Source organism: Pseudopipra pipra, chromosome 9 (assembly GCF_036250125.1).
Source record: "Pseudopipra pipra isolate bDixPip1 chromosome 9, bDixPip1.hap1, whole genome shotgun sequence".
Taxonomy (NCBI): Eukaryota; Metazoa; Chordata; class Aves; order Passeriformes; family Pipridae; genus Pseudopipra; species Pseudopipra pipra.
Window position 1 is genome coordinate 4,173,957 of NC_087557.1, and position 20,401 is coordinate 4,194,357.

The 20,401-nt window shown below is 39.0% G+C and overlaps 1 protein-coding gene across 5 annotated transcripts in view; it reads left to right on the forward strand.

Moving 5' to 3' along the window:
• The window catches only part of RALGPS2 (Ral GEF with PH domain and SH3 binding motif 2), a 107,301-nt gene that overhangs the window by 71,100 nt on the left and 15,800 nt on the right, over window positions 1-20,401 (forward strand). For 3 of the 5 annotated variants that reach the window (XM_064664175.1, XM_064664171.1, XM_064664172.1), the window contains exons 9-17: window positions 1,451-1,588; window positions 2,456-2,546; window positions 4,489-4,556; window positions 5,207-5,342; window positions 6,156-6,307; window positions 14,972-15,026; window positions 17,181-17,258; window positions 18,834-18,939; window positions 19,667-19,759. In XM_064664175.1, coding sequence (XP_064520245.1) covers window positions 1,451-1,588; window positions 2,456-2,546; window positions 4,489-4,556; window positions 5,207-5,342; window positions 6,156-6,307; window positions 14,972-15,026; window positions 17,181-17,258; window positions 18,834-18,939; window positions 19,667-19,759 — 917 coding nt within the window. The remainder of the gene's footprint in view (window positions 1-1,450; window positions 1,589-2,455; window positions 2,547-4,488; window positions 4,557-5,206; window positions 5,343-6,155; window positions 6,308-14,971; window positions 15,027-17,180; window positions 17,259-18,833; window positions 18,940-19,666; window positions 19,760-20,401) is intronic. The other 2 variants (XM_064664173.1, XM_064664174.1) reach the window with 1 other exon arrangement.

Sequence of the window (20,401 nt, forward strand, 5' to 3'; positions counted from 1 at the left end):
CTCTCCGCAGGAGAGTTGTTGACTTAGCTAAAAGAAAAATTCTGTGCTTAATTGAGCAAGTCATTCAGAGAGATAATCCTACAAATACAGTGGTTTATAAAATCCTGCATAATAGTGCAGGTGCCTGTTACAGGGAATTTCCTTAATTATAGTTAATAAGCATGATTTACTTCTTTCTGTGGAAGACTGAGCAGGTTTGGGATTTTTAAGGCTCGTTTGGACATAGCTTAGTACAGTTAGGTTCGGGACAGCTTACACACTGTATCATGGCAATTAAAGGGGGCTGCCTGATGGTTCTGATTATCCTTTCTATTTTTTAATAAACTCTTTCCAGCAGAATAGAAAATTGAGAGATTTAGTAGTTTATCAGGTCATGTGTAATACCTTTTTATTCACTTTTTTATATATCACCTTTCAACCACAAGTATTTTAATTTGTTTCTGTGTGTGCGCACACGCGTGTGTGCGTGTTGATTTTGGAGGGATGCCCAGAGTTTCCCAGCTCACATTTGAGGACTGTACTGGTTAGGTGCTATACAAACACAACTGCTGTTCTTGTGAGGTTGCATTAATAGTCTTCCACCTGTAAAGCCAAACTCCTTGTTATGATTTTGGTTATACAAGGCTGAGAGGTGAAGCAAAATATAATTTTAAAACTTCCCTTTAACAGAAATTGGTTTTTTTAAATAATATTATTTGTGTATTTTTTTAGTTTGGGTATCTTGTGGAAGATGCAGGGGATGAAGAGCAGTTCCTCTTAATAGCAGGGTTGATCAGGATGTGATTCATTTAGTTGAGGCAGAATGATCAGTCTTTGGGTGAAGTTCAAGAAATGGAGTTGCATTTAGAAATAAAAGTGTTTTATCTACAGCGTTAGTGTGTAAGGAGGAGGATTTTCATCTGTATATGATCAGGGGATTGAAAGAGTAGTAAGATTACAAATAGTGCAGGGGGAAAAGGCAGGTAGAAGACTTAAAATGTCTTATCTATAAGGCTGTTGGATTCATTCCACATCTCAATCTGAGTGCTCTTTTTCCCTAGTTAACTTTTCCCACGTTGCTGCAAGTTGAGTCCGAGTTTTTATTCAGCTTGAAGGGTTATAGATACAATTTTTCCTTCTAGTATTTTTTAAATTGCTGAATTGGAGGAAAGAAGTCGTAAACTTCCTAAACAATTAGTAATTTTGATCAGGTGTTTTAGCATTGTGTGTTCAGGGTGCTTCATATTTGTCAAGGGAATTGTTCATTGGTGCTGTGGTGAAGATGGGGTTTGTGAGTAGTTGTTCATGCCCTGGTAATTACTTTTAGATTTAGAAATAATGACATTATTAAAGACCTGCAAGCATATCAGTCAACAAAAGCAGAAATTCTTCACGACACCGTTGGTGAGTTTTTTTCTGCTAAGTGTGAGACACTTAAGTAAAGAAACTTTTCATTCTGATCTTATTTCAGGTATTTATCTGTCAGACTTGACATATATTGACTCTGCCTACCCATCCACAGCGAGCATTCTGGAGAGTGAGCAAAGAACAAACTTAATGAACAACATTCTCCGAATTATCTCAGATTTGCAGCAGTCGTGTGAATATGGTAAGCTATTGTGGAAACACTGCAGTATTAAAGAGAAGAACTTTAAAAACTTCAATATTTGTTTGCTGTAAAGCAACTGAAGTAAGGCCCAGCTCATCTGAATGCCATGAACACCCTCCCTCATCCTCTCACACCAAAAGTCAGGGTTTATTTTGGTATTGCTGTTTGAGACAGAAGAAAATTGCCCTTTTCTTACATCACACACGTTTTTGCAGGACATATTTCCTGATGATAAACGTGGAGTACATCCTATTTAAAACAGTAGTTTTACTGGTATGTTATAAGCTTGTAACCATGTGCTTCATAATTTTATGACCATGAATTTTAAAAATAGGATTGCTTTTGGAGTAGTACTTTTACTGGAGGTAATAAAATACGTCCAGCTTGTCTTTTGGACATTTATAGTTCTGTTCATGGATCAGATCATTTATTTTTTCTTCAAAGGTCTCCCTCACAGTCCCCTTCATATTCTAGCAAAGTCGTAAGGCTGTGTTTGCAATGGTGGAATGTGAATTAGCACAGAATTGTGGCTTCCCTGAAAGCTCAATATCAAGAGAATATGGGCTGCGAAGGAGTCCTCAGACAGAGCCCTCCACATTCCAGGTGTGGGCCTTCAGTTTGGCCTGGGAAGTTGTCTTTCTTTTCCCTTACATGTGCTCTGATAAGCAGCTCTGGGGTTTGTGGATGTGGGGAGTGTCAGCTCAGCACATGAGATTTGCTATGGAGTTCTAAATTTCAGTATCACCAGAGGCTGTAGTTTGTACCTTCATCTCACAGAAAAAGTCAGGAGATCTGAATCTGTTTAGTTTCTGGAAAATTGCTTACCAATGAGTGGTGTAGTAATAATAAATGTCATCTGTTCGCCAGATATTCCTATGTTGCCTCATGTCCAAAAATATCTAAACTCAGTGCAGTACATAGAAGAACTACAGAAGTTTGTAGAAGATGACAATTACAAGTAAGTACAAAATGCTACAACTGACTGTAATTCATAACAAAATAACTTCTATAACACAAAGCCTGTCACTTGTAAGATTGCACTTGTATCAGGGGATTGTATTATATTGTATGGGTGTCCCTGCCCATGGCAGGGGTTGGAATGAGATGAGATTTAAGGTCCCTTCCAACCCAAACCATGCTGTGATTCCATGATTATGCACCTCAGATGAACCAGTTGCAAGTGGTTGAGGTTCCAGAAGGATCCTGTGCTCCAAGACACTTTTCCACATGCTGCATGGCTTATCTCCTTCCTTTTCTATGCCAGAATGTACCAAGCCCTTGTTTTCAAAAGTCTGATAAAGACTTTGTACACCTGGCTCACCTGTAACACTGTGCAGTCAATAAGATGGATTTCCATAATTAGAGATGGGTTACTGTCATTCTTCATCTGAACAAAGCCATCTGGGCATCCAGTCCCACATGTTTACTGAGGGTGACTTAAGGCTTTCACTTGCATGTCTTACATTTTATATTTTGCTCTTTGATTAGGTTATACAGTGTGAGTACCTTGTAAGCACTTGATTTCTGTCCATCTCTGTCTCTGCCTGTTCCTCCCAGCCTCCCACCTGAGGTTTCTACCTCTCTAATTAAAAGATTACTGCAATAAGAGATTTGGCATCCAGTAAAACTGAGGGAGGGAAATCTGTGGCAAAAGACAGGAACTAGCCCTGAGGAGAGGAAACACCCTAAAGCAAATGTGCTGCCTATGAAGGAGGTTTTTGTTCATTGGCTGATCTTCTGGAGGAGGTTCCCCACCCATTCCCACCCTCTCTGCTTCTTAGTGATGTTGTTTTCCTGCATTCCACGCTCCACCTTCCTCCACCTTCGCTAGGTAGGACTCACTACCAGTGGGAATTTTATTGCTGAAGGAGCTACAGTCTCTTTATCCTGTACAATCCACGTTTTGGTGGCAGGGCAATGAATGGAGGCAATGGCACGTGAGTCAGGAGCACGGCTTTTCCACCCACGTATGTCTCCAGACTGAATGTTTTTTATGGTCAAGGAGTGTATTTTGAAGAACTGTTCTTACTATAAGTGACTGTTTTATTTTTTTTATCCCCTAAGATGTCTGTCAGCAAAGAGGCTGAAGTTAGAAACCAGCCATTGTGACTTGAATAGGTGGATTTTATTTAAAAAAATTAAAGAATTTTATCTAAAAAAATTAAGTTATAAAATTGTAATTATTCATTACTAAACTGTTGGGAATAGGAGGGAGAGGAGCTGTCAAACTTCAACTTTTTTCTACCCACAATGCAGTAGATACTTTTTCAACCTTGCTAATTTCAAAGATTTTTAATTCTGGAAACTGTGTGGACAAGATACTCTTGATCTTCCTGGAGTTCTCTGCCCCTGGAGTCTGCCTTCTTTGTGGGACTCTTGGAAATGGCATTAAACAGTGCCTGTTACAGAAAAAAGCTTGAGTTATGGATGAAACCAAGTTGATAATGTGTTTTCCAAGACACAAAAGGATCTTGGCTTTTGGACCAGTAAAGACCAAAGACTTGGCTTGGCACAGTAGACTTTACAGAAAAATTTAAAATACAGAGTATGCCGGGAATAAATATTTTAGTCAAGGTGGGGGGAGCAATTGTATGTTTTTTTTATTCTTCCCAGGTTTTATGCTGGAGTAGCAGTATCATCACTGAGTTTATGTATCTGCCAGAGGTCCCTGGGCCATGGAGGTCCTGGTGGTGTTGTAAACCTGGCCTGCTCTGTATGAACCAATAAAGTTTGGAAATGGTGTGTGCTAAAGATAACTCTGCACAGTTGATATTAACTTCATAGTATTTCTTGCAATTATAGAAGCAGACAGCTTTCAACTGTAAATTTAAAAAATACTTCTTCACAAGCTTATGTTTTGATTTCCTGATAAAGTAATTTTTAATGTTTCTTTAATGCAGACTTTCATTAAAGATAGAACCAGGGACCAGCACCCCCCACTCTGCTGCTTCCAGAGAAGATTTAGTAGGTAAATGCTTAACAAATGTGAGAAGACCTGAGGTTGTCCTGTGCATTATTTTTGAGTTGTGAACGTGGAAAATATTTGCCTGAGGCTAATAAAGAAGTGTGAAGTTTAAACACTGTATATTTGTAATAAAAAGTCTAAAGGTGATCTGTAAAGAAGGAATTGAGTCATTTTTTTAGGTTCTTGTATGTATTGTGGCACTAACTTGTTAGTGTCACTTGGGGTGAAGAGCTATTAAATATTCATTCTTTGTTGTGTCTAGACAGAAGGGCCTTCATCTAAACTTTTCATGGTACGATATGCTTCCAAAAGTGGACATTCTTCTTGGTCAATGCCAAAAGTGGTTGAAGGCAGGAGTCTGAAAATGTAGAATCAGTGGGATTTACCAGTGGAGCAAATGCAGCAACCTTTAGGATTAAAAAAATATTTGTAACTGGATGGTCTGTTTGAACTAAGGGTGTTTGATTTTAATCCTGTGCAAATGCTCTAAATTTCAGGGGGTTTAATTATCAGTATATCAATGAGTTTTATTGCAGGCTATCCCTTATAAATTGCGTTTAGGAAGTTTTGTGCGACTTTTCCCTGATTTTCTGAGTAGCAACCCTGACAGTAATTCTGAAGTGACTCAGGAGTGATGTCTTTTTCCTTCCCAGGCTCTGAAGTCGGAGCATCTCCACAAAGTGGACGGAAAAATGTTGCAGCTGAAGGAGCTTTGCTGCCCCCAACCCCCCCTTCTCCTCGGAACCTGATACCCCACGGACACAGGAAATGCCACAGTCTGGGATACAAGTCAGCATCTTCTTTAATCTGAAAATCATCTTAAACTTTGTGATTGTGTCATGTTTCCTTACAAAAGCCGTGCTTTTGCATGATTTGTACACAGTACTTCGCTTACAGACCAACTTGTGGCCAGGGAGCAAGCTCAGAACTGTAATGGTGGTATCCCAATCCAAGAGAATTGGTCAAAATAGAAAGACTGAAGTTATGATGATAAGACTAGTCAATGAGTTAACCAAAATGGCTCTCTTTGAATGACAAAACTATCACTTTTAGCAAATCGATGCCAGTGTAATTCTTTCAAATTCAAAGTGAAATAACTGCTTTATTGGTATTTTTGTGGAGAGACCTCCTTTGTAGACTTTCATATAACTTTGTGTAGGAATGGCTGCACTAAAGTCTACACCTTTTATCATTCAGGTGTACTTCTAATTAGTATCTTGATCATTATGTCATCACTTACCTTGTGATCTTTTCAAAATGCCAGATTGTAGCTATCCAGTAATGAATAACTTCTAATGTGTAAGCTTACCTTTAATGAGCTAGAATGCAGTCCTACAGTTCAATTATGTGTTATAAGAAGACAAAAATGCCTTAGGATATTGAAAGTAATTTTTAATGTTCTCCTGAGTTTCTCTTTGTTGCATGAGTATGTTGAACTTTTAAAACCAGCAATTCCTGTAGTTTGTGCACAATTGCTTGTGACTCGGCCACGATTGAGTTTGGCATGAGGAACACACTGCCTGCAATCCTTCAGGGTGTTAAACAGCTCCTGAAACGTATCACAGGTAATGCTGTAACAATTCTGTCCTTGCTCCTTTCCAGTTTCATACACAAAATGAACACGGCTGAATTTAAAAGTGCAACATTCCCCAACGCAGGACCACGGCACCTCCTGGATGACAGTGTCATGGAGCCTCATGTCCCATCCCGGGGGCAGGCCGAGAGCTCCACCCTTTCCAGTGGAATTTCAATAGGTAGGAATTGAAAGGATTCCCATGCAGTATGTATCCCCTTAATAAAGATTTTAGCACTATTGGTTGGTGATTGTACCTGCAGCAGAACTGTTCTAAAATACTGATTCTGTTTTCGAACAATTTTGGGAAATGTAGGTGGAGGAGGGTGGCATAATTTATACACCATGAACTGGGAAATTATAAAAAAGCACTTTTTTTTTTCCCCCTCCCCTTTAATGATACAACATCTGATACTCCTCTTCCTTGATGGGAGGTGGAAGGAAGTGCAGGGTGTGATTTTCTATTCTCTTTTTTTTCCCCTTAAATCAATCTAAGACTAAAATGACTTTTGATTGTATTTCTGTTGAAAATGCCATATTGACTTGACAGTGAGAACTGTAAATTGCTGACAGTTTTAAGAGCATAATTTCTAGATACTTCTGACTTGGCCAGGTGTAAATAGAAATCTAACCTTCAGATACCTTGAAATGTCAGAATCTACTTAATATTGCCAAGTTGTTTATCTTCATATTTTTAGGGTGGTAGTCTTTTTGGGGAACCTCTGCTTTCTGAGTGTCTTCTGTGACAAGAGTTTATCTTTTTTCTTGTTGTGCACAGAATCCTTAAAGTGAAGAGAGGGCAGGACAAGTGCTTCTCATGTCCACCTCTTTGCAGCCAGGGCTAGGAAATGGAACCTCTATAACAGTCCTTTCTCTCAGATTTATTAGCTTGATAGAATTTTGTGGTGTTATGCATTTCATTGGAGAACTTAATTTTAAAACACAGCTTTGCTTTTTAGCCTTCATGGAGAGACACAAGGTCACAGATTTTCAGATGATGCTGTTTTCAGGAGCTGTACCTCTATTTTCTTGAGGAGAAGGCCGTATCCTGAGAAAACATTAAATATTTCATGTGGAAAAAATCGAATATCTAGAGACAATAATTTTAAAAAAAAATTAATAGGTGAATCTGTGGAATTAGACCAAATGTGTGTCACCTTTGTTGAGATGTAGCATTGCCCTTTTCTCAGGGCAGCATTTTACTCATGTTTTCTGTCTAAATATCTAAGAAACTCTCTGCAGTTGATCCTTTTTTCCAGGGTAAATTATTTCTTTACCTCCATTAGAGCCTAGCAGGGAAGGTTTACCAGAGCTGACAGGCAGTTTTTCATGAGGTACGAGTGAGAACCAGTCACCATCCAGATATTTTAGAGAATATGGGGTTTTCCTACTCCGTCTCATCTCCGAATTTTTCAGTTCTGTTCTCTAGCTCAGCCATGACCTTATTGATTTGATGCAGTAGGGACAAAATTGCCACTTTACAAGACTTGTATAAATCACTTGTAAAACAGCAACCCTTATGCGTTTTTTGCCAGATCAGCATTTGTGGTTAAAACTTCCTCTCTCCCATTCTCTTCCACCTCCAGCCTCCCTATTCTCGGATACTTCAGTTTTATCCCTGTTTTGACAGTCCAGCAACATTATAACTTTTGCTACTCTTGATATTATGAAAATCTCAATGACACAGAAGATTGGTGGAGGTTCTAGAAATACGTTTGGGGGAAGAAAGGAAGTTTTGGAGGTTCGCAGTATCTGTTACTGCAGAATTCTTGGAAGTGTAAGTTGCCTGGCATTCTGTGCTGCTGCCTCAGCAGGATTTAAGGAAGTTGATTGAAGCTGCTGAGTTCCTCCATCATGTTTGAAGTAGTCTGTTTACTCAGGACTTGGAAATAGTACAGTCACTGCAGCAGAGAGGAGGTTTATGGTGTTCTACAGCACAACTTCAAAAGATGGTCAGGAAAATGTCTTCTGAATGTGTGCACTGAAAAGAGTGTTATTCCTCACCTTGCCCGTAAACGTGGATTTAAACCTCTTGCTCTAGAAACAGGACTACCTTTTTTACATATAAGCCTATATAGGACTGAACTTTTTGGATAAATGATCCCTCTTCAAAACGTGGACAGAGTTTCTGCTATGCCAGCACCTTGAATGTGCCTTTAAAGACATCTGTAATACTTCTTTAAATCACTCTTGTGTTTTGAGGGCTCAGAGGTGTTCAGGCGTTTCCAGTCCTTTCATATTGGAGGATCTGATATAATCTGCCTCTGTGTTAACTATCAAAGCAGCAGCAGTGCAACATCAGTGTCTGTAGGAATCCAGCAGTGTGTGTCTCTAAACTAAAAACACGCCTTCAAGGTATAATGGACTTTTTTGGTTGTGTTGTGTTGGGAAGGACTGGCAGTCTGTTCTGGGAATTCTGGTGCAGAGAATACCCCAAATTTTTACATCAATTAATCTTTCAGATATGAAGGATATTTTTCATTGCAGTGAATGATTCTTAAAGCAGCAGCAGTGCAGAAAGTGAGCCAGGCAGGGGATTTGCTGAAAACAGGCCAATCTGTGACGTGACAGCCACGGTCAGAGACCTTTATGAGATTCTTTTCTTCATGTCAGGGATTGGAGGCTGATTGTGTGCTTTTAACTCATTCTGTAAATAACCCTGGAACTCAAAAAATGTTAAAGATACAGCCCCTTTTAGATTAATGTCTTGTGCTTGGGTCAAAACAGCTCTTGTTCCTGAAGCCACGGGACTGTGTTCCACAGCTGAGGATGGTGTACTATGCTGGAGTGAGGGAGATGTACATCTGGATCTGTTGCCATCTTCTTTTATAACATAGGTGCTTGTTAGCTGAACAGAAGTGAGAAATCTTTTTCCAGCAGTGCCAGGACTGTCCTAATTAGAAGGAAGAAACACTTGTCCAGTCCTTTATACAGTGTGAGATGGGAAATGTCCTCTTGAGTTCAGGAATGTAACAAGGGGAAATAGTCTCTTGTAGGTTTTAGATGTTCATAATGTAGACAGTTGCATTTGAGCTGAGGATAATTGGAGCTCTTTATGATCACAAAGAGAATTATGATCTCTAAGGTTATGATTCATCTCCTTCTTAGGTGGGTGGCTAAAAAGAGGTTATATGACTCGAGTCCTTAAAACCCCACTTTATTTCTGTTGATTGCAAACAGACTTTTGAGGGACAACGCATGAAAACACAGAACAGTGCTGAAAATGTCTGTTTTGTGCAGACAATCCAGAATATCTGCTTTCAGTAAACTGGGACAGGTGCTTTTACTTTGCAGTGAGAGGTTATTGAGAATCCCCACTCCTTGCTATCAGCAAGTCTTAAAGCTACAAGGCGTCTTTGTTGTGCAGTGGCTGTGTTTGTTTTGATGACGTCACTGTGTTTTGGTGAGGTCACTGTGTACACTCTTTCCCTTCCGAGATCTAAGCATTGCTCTTGGCTGGGTTCAAGGAACCACCTGCATCCTCCTAGCACCTGTTCTTCTGCCTGTATTTGCCTGCTGTCACCTCCTCACCCAAAAGTAGGATAAATTAAGAAGCTTTTACTAGATTGTGGTTCCACTCAGAAATAGCATGAATTTCCTTTATTTTGTGGGATATTTTTCTTAAGAATATATGGTTTTCTGTTATTTCCCAATTGTCTTATGCTTTTAAAGTATTTCTGTATTGCTTAAGGGTGCTCTTAAGTATCTTTGCAGCAGTGAGATTGTTTCATTATTCTCAGAAGCTTTGGATTTCCACCGTTTCTTACTGTTCAGCTCTGCTACGTTACTGGATTTTTTTCTCAAGCTGAGTGTGTTTACAATGGCTAATTGCTCAGATAATTCTGTAGTAAAGGGACAGTGTAAAATTGGCCCTTCTTTTCATATATTGCTTCTGTGTAGCTTTTCTCCTCCTACAGCACCAAACCTACAGGATGCAAAGTTATTTTGCTAAGGAGATTATGTTTTCTGAGAGTGCTGTCCCATGTATACTGCTTAAAAACAGATGTCTCAAGGTGTGAACACAGAAATACTCTGCTGAAACCGAGAATGTAACTTCAGGTGTTTAAAAATTCAGAGGAAGCAGGTATGGATTGTTTTTTTAGCAGTGTTGGAAGCAAATTCTATTCTAACTTCGGAGTGTTTTCTTTCTCAAACTGTTTCTTTTTCCACTTACTTTTCCTAATCTACAGTGATATGGATGAAAGCTCTGGAAAAACTAAGGCTCTTGAACACTGGCCTTTGTTTGTGTGTTGCAATCACTTGAGAATAACTTTAGCCTTTGTTCTAATGCAATCAGAGGAATTAATGCTGCAGAGTCCAAGGAAGGTGTTTTGAATCAGTGTGAATTAATGTAAGAAAGTGCCTTGTAAAAACAGTACGTTTCCAAACCTAAACTGGCATGAAATGCATAAGAGAATATCAGCATTTTAATGAAATCCTCTATTAAGTAACCACCTCTAAGTTACTGAATCCTACAAGGGATTATATTTCTCTTTAAATAAATGAAGTATAGGTGTAGGTATATAGTGTGTGCATTTACCTTCAGGGGTTTTGGCAGCCTATACAGTAGGGAAGACCTGTGCACAGCCAGTGGGTGTGTTTGATTCCTCACCCTGTAGTTTGCTGTTGAGCTGTTTAGGACTCTGAGTCATCTGATCAAAGTTTGGGTAGGGTTTCAGGAAGAATAAATGTGTTGGGGTTTTTAATATATTTCCTTTAAATATCCCTGAATGTGGATACCCTGGTTTGCTATTGTGAATTACTTCATTAGTGATAAGGTAAATGAAAAAGCTGTATATTAGAGGTTTAAAAATGTACCTGTAGGTGCCTGGGTTTGAGAGGAGGAGAGGGATATATTCTAGCACCCCAATTCTTCCCCAGTCCTTATTAGTATTGTTTGGTCCAAGGCTTGTGCTCTGGGTGTGTTGCAGTTAATGCAGTTGTACAGCCCCTGTTTCTGCCCCATCTTTATCCATTTGGTTATTTGCTTCTGTTAGTTTTTCACCATGAAGCTCATTATCAGTGATGGTAGTAAAGGTTTCTGTTGATTCTCTGGCATGATGCTGCTTGAGTCTTCCCACCATCCTCCTTTGGTTTAACTAGAGAGCCAAAGCTGAGCTACTGAACTTTAGAGTGGTTAAATGGTAATGAACTACATATGAGGATTTTCAGTGTGATCATGAACCCAACAAAGCAGAACAGAACTTTTAGGGCATGGAGCCCATCTTCATGGTGTTACCTGGGCTGTGTTGTGCTACAGCCATTGATGTTCAGGCCTCTTGACCAATTTTTTGTGTTTTCACATTAGAATTTCAAGCTCTATCAGGGCAGTCACCAGCCCTGGAAACACGGTGTAACTGGAGCCAAGAGTGTGTCGATGACAGATTTGGGAAGGGGAAAGAATTTTTAGTCTGAATACTTTTTAAACTCTTTGGGGTTGGTTTGTTTATATTAGCACCTGTTTGACTTTGGGGAGTAACTTCTGGATGAAGGAAGCCTGTGTTGAGTGTTCAATATCCCCAGACTTGGGGCAGTGAGTGGATGCCGTGACTGGGGGAATGGGTGGGGAATAGTTTAGGCATCACGTGTGATCCCTATCACACAACTGGGAACCTCAGGTTGTTTGTGTGGCTGGAGCACAGACAGTGCATGTGCACATCTACAAATGTGAACAGAAAATTCACATCTGAACCGAACTGCTGTGCTGGAGCTCCATAAACAATCCTGAACCTTCTCAGATGATCACCAGCACAGTTAGCAAAAAAAACCATTTTGCCAGTTGTGCTGTTATTCCTAAACTAGGAAAAAGCCTTCATATTAAGGAGTAAAGATAAACACAACCCAGATTTTTTTTTTTTAATCCTGCACAAGAGTTATTTAATTTTATTAGCAATGAAGAAAACCATGAAGATAGTGGCCTGTGTTAAGTGGCTTCTTACATGAAGCCAAAACGTGTTTAGAGCAGTAATAGCAAAGACTTACACTACCTAGAATTTGTTATGAAGTTTAACCTGAAGACTTGCTCGAGGTTGTTGGAAAAACTCAAATATTGAGTACATACTTGAGAAGAATTTAAGAAGGTGATATATTTTTAGAGTACTGAATGAATGAAATATTTCCAGTTGAGGTGACAGTCAAATAGTGCACTTAATGTTTAAACAGAACTTGGCTAGACATCTAACTTTTATTAAGTTAAAAACAGTCCCTTTTACTTCTGTTTTGTTTTGGAAGGAGGGTGTAATGTATATTCTTTTGGTTTTCAGGAAAGGTTTTGTTTTTTTTAGTATCAGAACTTTTATTGTGCAAAATACCTCGTCTAGTTTTTTAGAATCTGGAGATGTTCTATATGGATGATAGAGGTATAGTCAAATGCTAAAATTCAGTCTTTTCTAGGTTTTTGTTACAATTTTTTCAACCTGTAAAAAAACCCATTTAATCAATAGCTGTGATGTTTGGCCCAAGTTTTTTACAAATTGACATTGCTCTTAAAAGTGTAATAATTGGAAATTTCTGTATAGATTAAACTTTTAAGTGAAACTTTTTGTTTACAAAGCCCCCAAATTCATTCAAGTTTTCTAACTGTACTGATACTGTAGCAAGGATTGTCACTTTCTGACAGATGGCATTTCAGCTCTTCCTCTAAATTGCTTTGCATTTTTAGAAAGCAGCACTAACTTTTAAATCTGTCTGTAGTGTACTTAGTACAGCAATTGAATTCCAGCTTTATTAGCCAAGCTAATACAGTTGCCATCGAAATGTCATTTCAGGTAGAATTTTAATGTATCAGCCTACTTTAAATATAAAGAATTACTTCATCATACAGTCTTATTACTGGGGCTTAATTGCGTGGATTTCTATCACAAAGCTAAATCTAAGCAGTAATAAGGAAATAAATAAGATTCTAAGTGTCCCTAATAGCTTCAGTGTTGAATGAGTGACTTGACAGGAATTGCTGCACCATTTTGCAGGACAGATTGCTCCAAGTAGCCGCAAAGAAAATCTCAATTACATGCAAGGAAGACTTCTTTCCTACGCAGTTGAAACCTCCCTTCCTAATTGTCATTCCACCTGCTGGAGGGACCTCAGCACTTGAAAATCTTCCTGTAAGAGATTCTACTACAAGACTGTCAGCTGGGAGGTCTAACCCCAGATATCTTCTTCAAGTTGTCTCTGAATTGTTACCTCTCATTCTGTCTCTTCATCCCCAAACCATGTTACTTATTTATTTGAAGAGACTTTATATGTCACCTTACAGAGGAAGGCAGCTGTGGTTTTGGTAGGGTGAAATAAATCACTGAGCTTCTCACTGTGACACGGATGTAGAGTTTGCTGAAAATATTAAATGACAGGTTTTTTTCCTCCCAGGAAATGATGAGCTTTGTTCTGGAACTTCGCAAAGACTTTTACTGTAACAGCAGGTTCCACCTGAATTGGTTGGTTACTTGTTGGATATATTACTTCTCTTCTTGCAGCCCTTTATTCCCAGCTTAGGAGTCAGTAACTCCACTGGAATGTCACTTTTATGTCTCTCAGCTTCTTCCCCTATACAAATCTCTTTTATTGTAGTGTTGGTGTGAACCAGGTTAGGACTTTGCTTTGAGAAAAATGCAGAATTTTTCTCAAAAAAAATAGCTGGGATAAGTTATCTGCTATCCCTTAGAGATGATGTTAATATGAGGATGTTGAGCTAATGTTTGCACAAGAGGCATCTCAGTTGAGCTGGCAGATAAAGGCATGTCTTTTCTCTTGGATTTTGCACAGAGAAAACTTGAGTCCATGCTGAGATTTTCATGGCTCTTGGCTGGAATTATTCCTGCTGTGTGTGACACTTTATTGCCTCCATGTTTACTCTGTGTTTACTCAGTGAATATCCAGACTTACTTTGTACACATTATTCTTCAGGGCACCACTTTTCCCTGCTGATTTTCTGCGTAAAATTACTGGGAATTTGTTCCCATTTTCAGCTGCTGTTTCTCTGGGAGAACCCTTAAGTAAGGTGCATTGATTTAGATTTTTTTATTTGTTTTACTTTCTGGTTTGTTTAAAAATAACTGAGTAAATTCTTCCTTTGAACACTCTGTATAGTACAGTTAGTAATTGAAGCTACTGAGTAGCAGTATTTCTATAACAGTATTTCTATACTGATATATATTTACTGACTTTTAACAACATTACAGATAACACCCACCTTGTATCTGTACTTAAATACTCATTTTCAGCCTAATGGGATTTACTATAACTGTAAAGTTACTGTGTTATTTGTGGGCATGCCAAGATGAATGCATTAGATACTGGATTTTGTGATTTTCCTCTACTATCAGTGTTGAAAATAAGATACTTGTGGTAACACTGGATTTGTTTACAAAGCACAGAAGGAAGTAATGCTGCTGTGATCTGATAAAGTAAGTGGGAGATAGCTTAAAAAAGTTGTTTAAGGCTTCTCAAATCATGTGTTGGAGACTCAGCGATGAATTTGCACTTCAGTGTTGTGACCACGTATGACTTCATAAGGAATTATTTCAATAAGTGACCTTTTCTTTTTAAATGCTTGTTGTGTTAATCAGACAAATCTTCATTTTTGGTTTTCTTTAAATTTTCTAAACACCTTTCCCACTTATTAGTGCTCCTTTTCTTCAACTTCTTAATGTGCACCTAGACCTTGTCCCTTCAAATCTCTGCCTCAGTTCATGTGAAATTCCTGAAGCAAATTATGAAGTATTTTCCTTGCAGTGTTTTACTGAAGCGTTTTTACACATTTAATCTCAAATATTGTGTTGAGAGACATTGTTGAAATGGATCAGTTGTAGATGCTGAAATAGTGTCATTCATTCTTATCTTTTTCTAGGTAGCAGTGATGGTTCTGAACTCAGTGAAGAGACTTCCTGGCCAGCATTTGAAAGGTAAGAAAAACCTGCGTTTCTCTGTTCACATTGCTGTCTAAAATCTCTCACTCAGTCCTCAAAATGATTCTTTGTTTTAGTGATCTAGAGGTCTTCTGTATGTAAGAACACTGAAAAACTGTAGTAAGTTCACTGGATCTGTTAAAGCAGCAGAGAAGTACCTTTTGCTCACTAATAGTTAACAGGACTTTTGTCTAATTGGGTGTTTACTCATTGCACACATTCTTTAAGTAGCTCAGCCAGAGAACCCTTAGACCCCAAAGCATTTTTATATATGTGGATATTTTGTGTGTGCTGTTCATGTTCATCTGGTTTTCATTTTCACTTCCCCTGAGACACTTCACCCGTTTGTGATCCCTTTGCTCTCCTGTCATTGACATTGTCACCTCTTTTGCCTCTGCTTTTCATGTTGTTGTTACTCCTGTTACACAGCAAAACACAGAAATGCCCCTTGCTGATGTCTGGTTTTGTGGTCCAGAATTAACATGTTCCTCCTTATCCAACACCTTCAAAGGCCCAGGTGACAGTGACCATGTGAGCCCCTTTCCATGTTGTATTTGAGAATGTGGAAAAAGACCAACAGCTGTAGTTTTAATATAGAAAAAGGTGGAATATTCACCTTCCCACAGCTGAGCAAGATGCACAATAAATTGTGTTGTTTGCTTCTATAACACAATTTCAGGTAACCCATCAGCCTCAGAGCTGCCATGGATGACCTTTCCTACCATGCTTTGACATTTTTAGTAGGAATTTTTGTCAAAGAACTTTATAGTTGGTACCACTGTGACCACAAACCTTATATTCTGCTTGAAATCACTGAAGCAGTTAAAGGTCTGTGCTAATTTTGGGAGAAGCCTTTGAAAATCTCTCTGTGCCAAAGGCAAACTCTTGGATGTTTCATGATATAAATATGGATACATACATGAGGAAAGGCTCTTATGATTCTGTTAGGTAATCAGTGGAAATGTTCCATGTGAGCATAGAAAGAAAATAGGGTCAGAAAGGAAATCTCAGACTTGGGGCCTGCATCACAGGGCACGTAAAACATTCAAAAGGTTTTCTTTCTTTTCCTTTCCTGCTGCCTTATGGAATCATTTAAGTAATTTTTCAAAGATAAAAATTATATGGAAAAGCCCTTAGACAAAAGGGTGAGCTGAGTGCTTTTAGCATAAGAAACTTAAAAATTTTAGTTAGGTTTAAACTTGTGGTAGCACTCCTCGGAACTGTCATGGGGGCTCCTGAGTCAAAGCAGAGGGTTTTTATCCCTGTCCTAATGAGAACTGACAGGCCCAGACTCCCCGTTAGAAGGTTTACTCCATGTGAAACAGTGAAGTCAGAAGAACCCTCCTCCAAATTCCACTTGCCTCCCATACTTTCCTCTTTCCTGAGAGAGCTCTTTGAGAACCCTGTTTGAAGCTGCACGTGTTTCAGGGTGAGTTCTCTTGCCTGATTCCAGGGAAAGGGATGGGGTTCCTTACAGGCATTCCAAACATAGTGTGTGAAATTCCTAGAGATATGCAGCAACCTTGAGTCTGTTCCTTCGTTTATAAGATGCTGAAGCACATTTTGGAATTTAATACACTGACATGCAAGCGTTAAAATTTAAGATCACTAGAGCGGGTGTCTCTAGTTTTGGTCTGTACAGTGGGTTTCTATTCTTTATAAGAATCTTTAAGTGAGGGAGAGGCATCAGTTGTCTGGAATTAACAGCTCTGGCAAAATTGGGATAAATCCAGTGTTGTTAATGACTACTTTCTATGCAGCTTGTGTGTGTGCATACTCATAGAAATTGAGACCATTTTTTCTAGTAACATCTAAAGTCAGATTTAAAGACAAGTTTTATTAGTGTGGTTCCTTTGCATTGATTTAATCTAACAACTAAATGCAGGCTTTGCTCTCAAAATATATTATTCTTCAGTGCCAATAAAACACTTCAGTATTATGAGTTCTGACAAAGAGAACGTCTGATGAAATCAAAACCCGTGGTGTCTCTCTGCATGCGTTTTTCTGAACAAAATTATCCTCTGTTTCTGATGTGGAAGAAGTGGCTTTATGATATGCACACAAAAATAGTTCTGTGCTGTTTTAGCAGTCGTGCTGTTTGTGTGGATAAAAGTATATGTAATACATACAATTTATAATGGAATCCAACAGGAACAGGTTGTACCATTCTCTCGGTCCGGGGACAAGAGTGTCACGAAATGGCCATCGAGGCCACATGAAGGCCAGCAGGTACAATCCCACTGCACACAGAGGTGTCCAACCTTCCCTCTGGTGTTGGTGATTTGGTTTGGTTTGGTTTCATAATTAAGTGGGTGTTTTCTGATGTTATCTTTCTAACTTCCATGTCAAAATAAAAGGTAGAGACCTTTTTCTTCAGACTTAAAAACTTTTCTATGCCTTTACTCTATATCACCATAAGGACTTTTGTTCATTCTGGTCTGCAAATCCAAATTCTGAACCGTGGGATCTTTCTGTCGAGGCTTAAAGATGTTTGGCCAGGGTAGCTTTTGCACTGCCTGCCACTGTGGAGCAGTGCTGGGAGTTCCCATGGGGACAGTGAAGCTGCTTCTGGTGCTGATGGATGGCATTCCACGTGTTTTCTTTGCTGGCAGTTCTGCATTGAATTTCTTTGCTCCCCTTCACTGAAATCAGAGATGTGCCTAAAAAAAGTAACACATTCAAATTGCCCCCAATTTATTATATATAATATTATTTGCAAGCTGACAGAGTAACATAACTGATTATTCTGACAAATTAAAGTACAAATCCTGCCTCCAGCTGTGTGTCACTCTAGTTGGGAAAGAGATTGCCATTAACCGTGAAACCTTTGTCACATTAAGAACCAAGCATTGTCTCACCGAACAAACTCATGTTTGCATCTGTCAGTGTCCAAAATTGTCTCCATATCATCATCCTCTGTAGGTGCTGCAGTGAAAAGGTTTGCCAGATTTCCAGCTTACTTTGAACATTTGTGAACATTAGGATGGATGAAACAGCAAATCCTGACTTACTTGGAAATGATTTTTGGGTGCTGTTCAATCTCTTGGCTTTTCTGGAAAGCTGCTGGGTCCAGCACTTCAGCCACACGCTCTGATTGACATTTGCTGAAATGATTCTTCCTGTAACTTTTCTCTGATCGAAAATGGTTTTTGAGCCAGTCAGCTTTGTGAGTTTAATCAAGCTTAGTTTTGTTTTCACAGTGCTGTACCTGGCATTTGTTTCAGCCCGTTGCTCTCAGGTCCTACGTAGGGCGGGCAATTAGAGCACCAGTTACATTAAAACACCTTAAAGCTGTGGTTTGGGTTTCTACTCTTTATTCCTGCTCCTGCCCACTCTTCCTGCTTTCAGATATTTTAAAGACTGTGCATGTTTGAGCTGTGCTTTGGTTTTGACGTGCTAATGATTCCAGTGTTTCTAACCAAAAACTACTCAAGTCTTTCTTGCAAGGGCTGAAGGAGAGGTTTAACACGTACAGCAACTGTACAAATGCACTTCAGACGTTTGCTTTTTAAGATTAATTGTTCTTATCTTTCAGTTGTGTTTTGAGATTTAATTTTTTTAATTAAGGATTTAATTACCTGCTTGGCTAATTAATTTTTCCGATCACTTTTGCTTGCGAGTGTAAAATCCACAACAGCAATTCCTTGTAACAGCCAAAGTCTTTTTCCACAATGAAGTCCAATAAATAAAAAGTTGACATTCCTAAATTACAATAAAGGTATTTGCATTAGGTTTTTGGTAATGGTTGGAAAACTACTTTAGGAAAAATATTTTTTCACACAAATCTTCACATGCTCCTTTCAGCTCTCTAGAATCTGAAGATTTGGCTGTTCATTTGTATCCAGGAGCAGTTACTATTCAAGGTGTTCTCAGGAGGAAGACTTTGTTGAAAGAAGGCAAAAAACCTACAGTAAGATACTTTTTTTTAATTAATTTTCTCACCTTCTTCCTTTGCCCAGTTATAAATATAGTAAAATGGTCATTGGGCAACTAATTCAAGTGTCTGAGGTCTCCTCTGCCTTGCTGGTTAAGATTTAGGGTCACTGCTAGAGTTTTCATTCTTCTGTTTGGTACATTTATTCAGTTTATAAGGCTATACCCATAATCTAGGGAGTAGGAGAGAAGGAAACGGTACATAAAATTTTCTGCAATTACTGAGGACTTTAAAGGAGAGGACTGTGTTTTGTCTTCCTTAACAGTAGGTAAATCCTAACCATTAGCATTTGATAATAACCATTAGCATTTGCTCTGCAGATGCTTGATTATGAATTATAAATCAAAGTATATATTCATGAGAATACTTTATGGCAGTACCCAAAATGGAAAAGAAAATGGACAGATGGACTCAATGAAGTGTTCAGTAGGGGTTGCAGGAAGTATAGAGTGAGATGCAGAACATTTTTCTCAGATTAGTGAGGAAAGGCACACGTTCTTTCTGCTCTCTGGATTGTTCCTGCATTCATAGGCTTGCACGAATAACAAACAGCAGCTTTGGAGACGTGGCTGATGGCTTGGCTGGGCAGTCAGTGCTGTCATGTTCTTGCAGGATGATGTGATGCCTCCTGTTTTACAGCTCAGTGTTATGAACCGTTTCACTTACCCATTGCACTTGGTTTTTTTTCCTCCTTTCTCCCCAGGTAGCATCTTGGACGAAATACTGGGTAGCACTGTGTGGAACCCAGCTCTTCTACTACGCTGCAAAATCCCTGAAGGCCACAGAGAGAAAACATGTATGTAAACCAGGCCTGTTCCAGTATCATCTGCCAAAATTAAAATGTGATTTCCTGATGTAAACACTGAGAGTAGTTCAGGCCTTGCCTGATTTCTGGTCAGCACCATCCTGTCTCCCAGTCACTCAGTCACCTCATATGGATATACCCGAGGGAAATATCATTTACATTTATGTGCTACACCAAGAACATCTGCTTCGCATCTGCCATGTGTCTCTGAGTTTGTTGGTCTGTAAGGAAAGGAACTCTGTCCTTGGGTCTGTCCCTTTTCTAAGGTAGAAATCCTCTTTTGATGATCTGAGTGTTGCAGCAACTTGAAATCCAAACAAGCACTGATGAGGAAAGCCTGGGAAGTCACAGCATACAACATTAAACATGTACTAATTTCATGTGGTAGAACTACCCTATTCTCTTTTTCTGTATAATCATGTATTCCATTAGCACAAAACACTTCATGTTCAGCAGAGAGCTGAATGATGCTCCTTTTACTTGCTGCAGCTTTATTTGAAAGAAGCTAAAAATATTTTGCTTATGTGGGGAAGGAGTAAGAGGATTTTCTGTACCTGTCCCAGGGATATTATGGTGTGCATGGTTCCTGTTTAATGCTCCTGGTTAATTATAATGATTCTGTTAAGAAGCTGG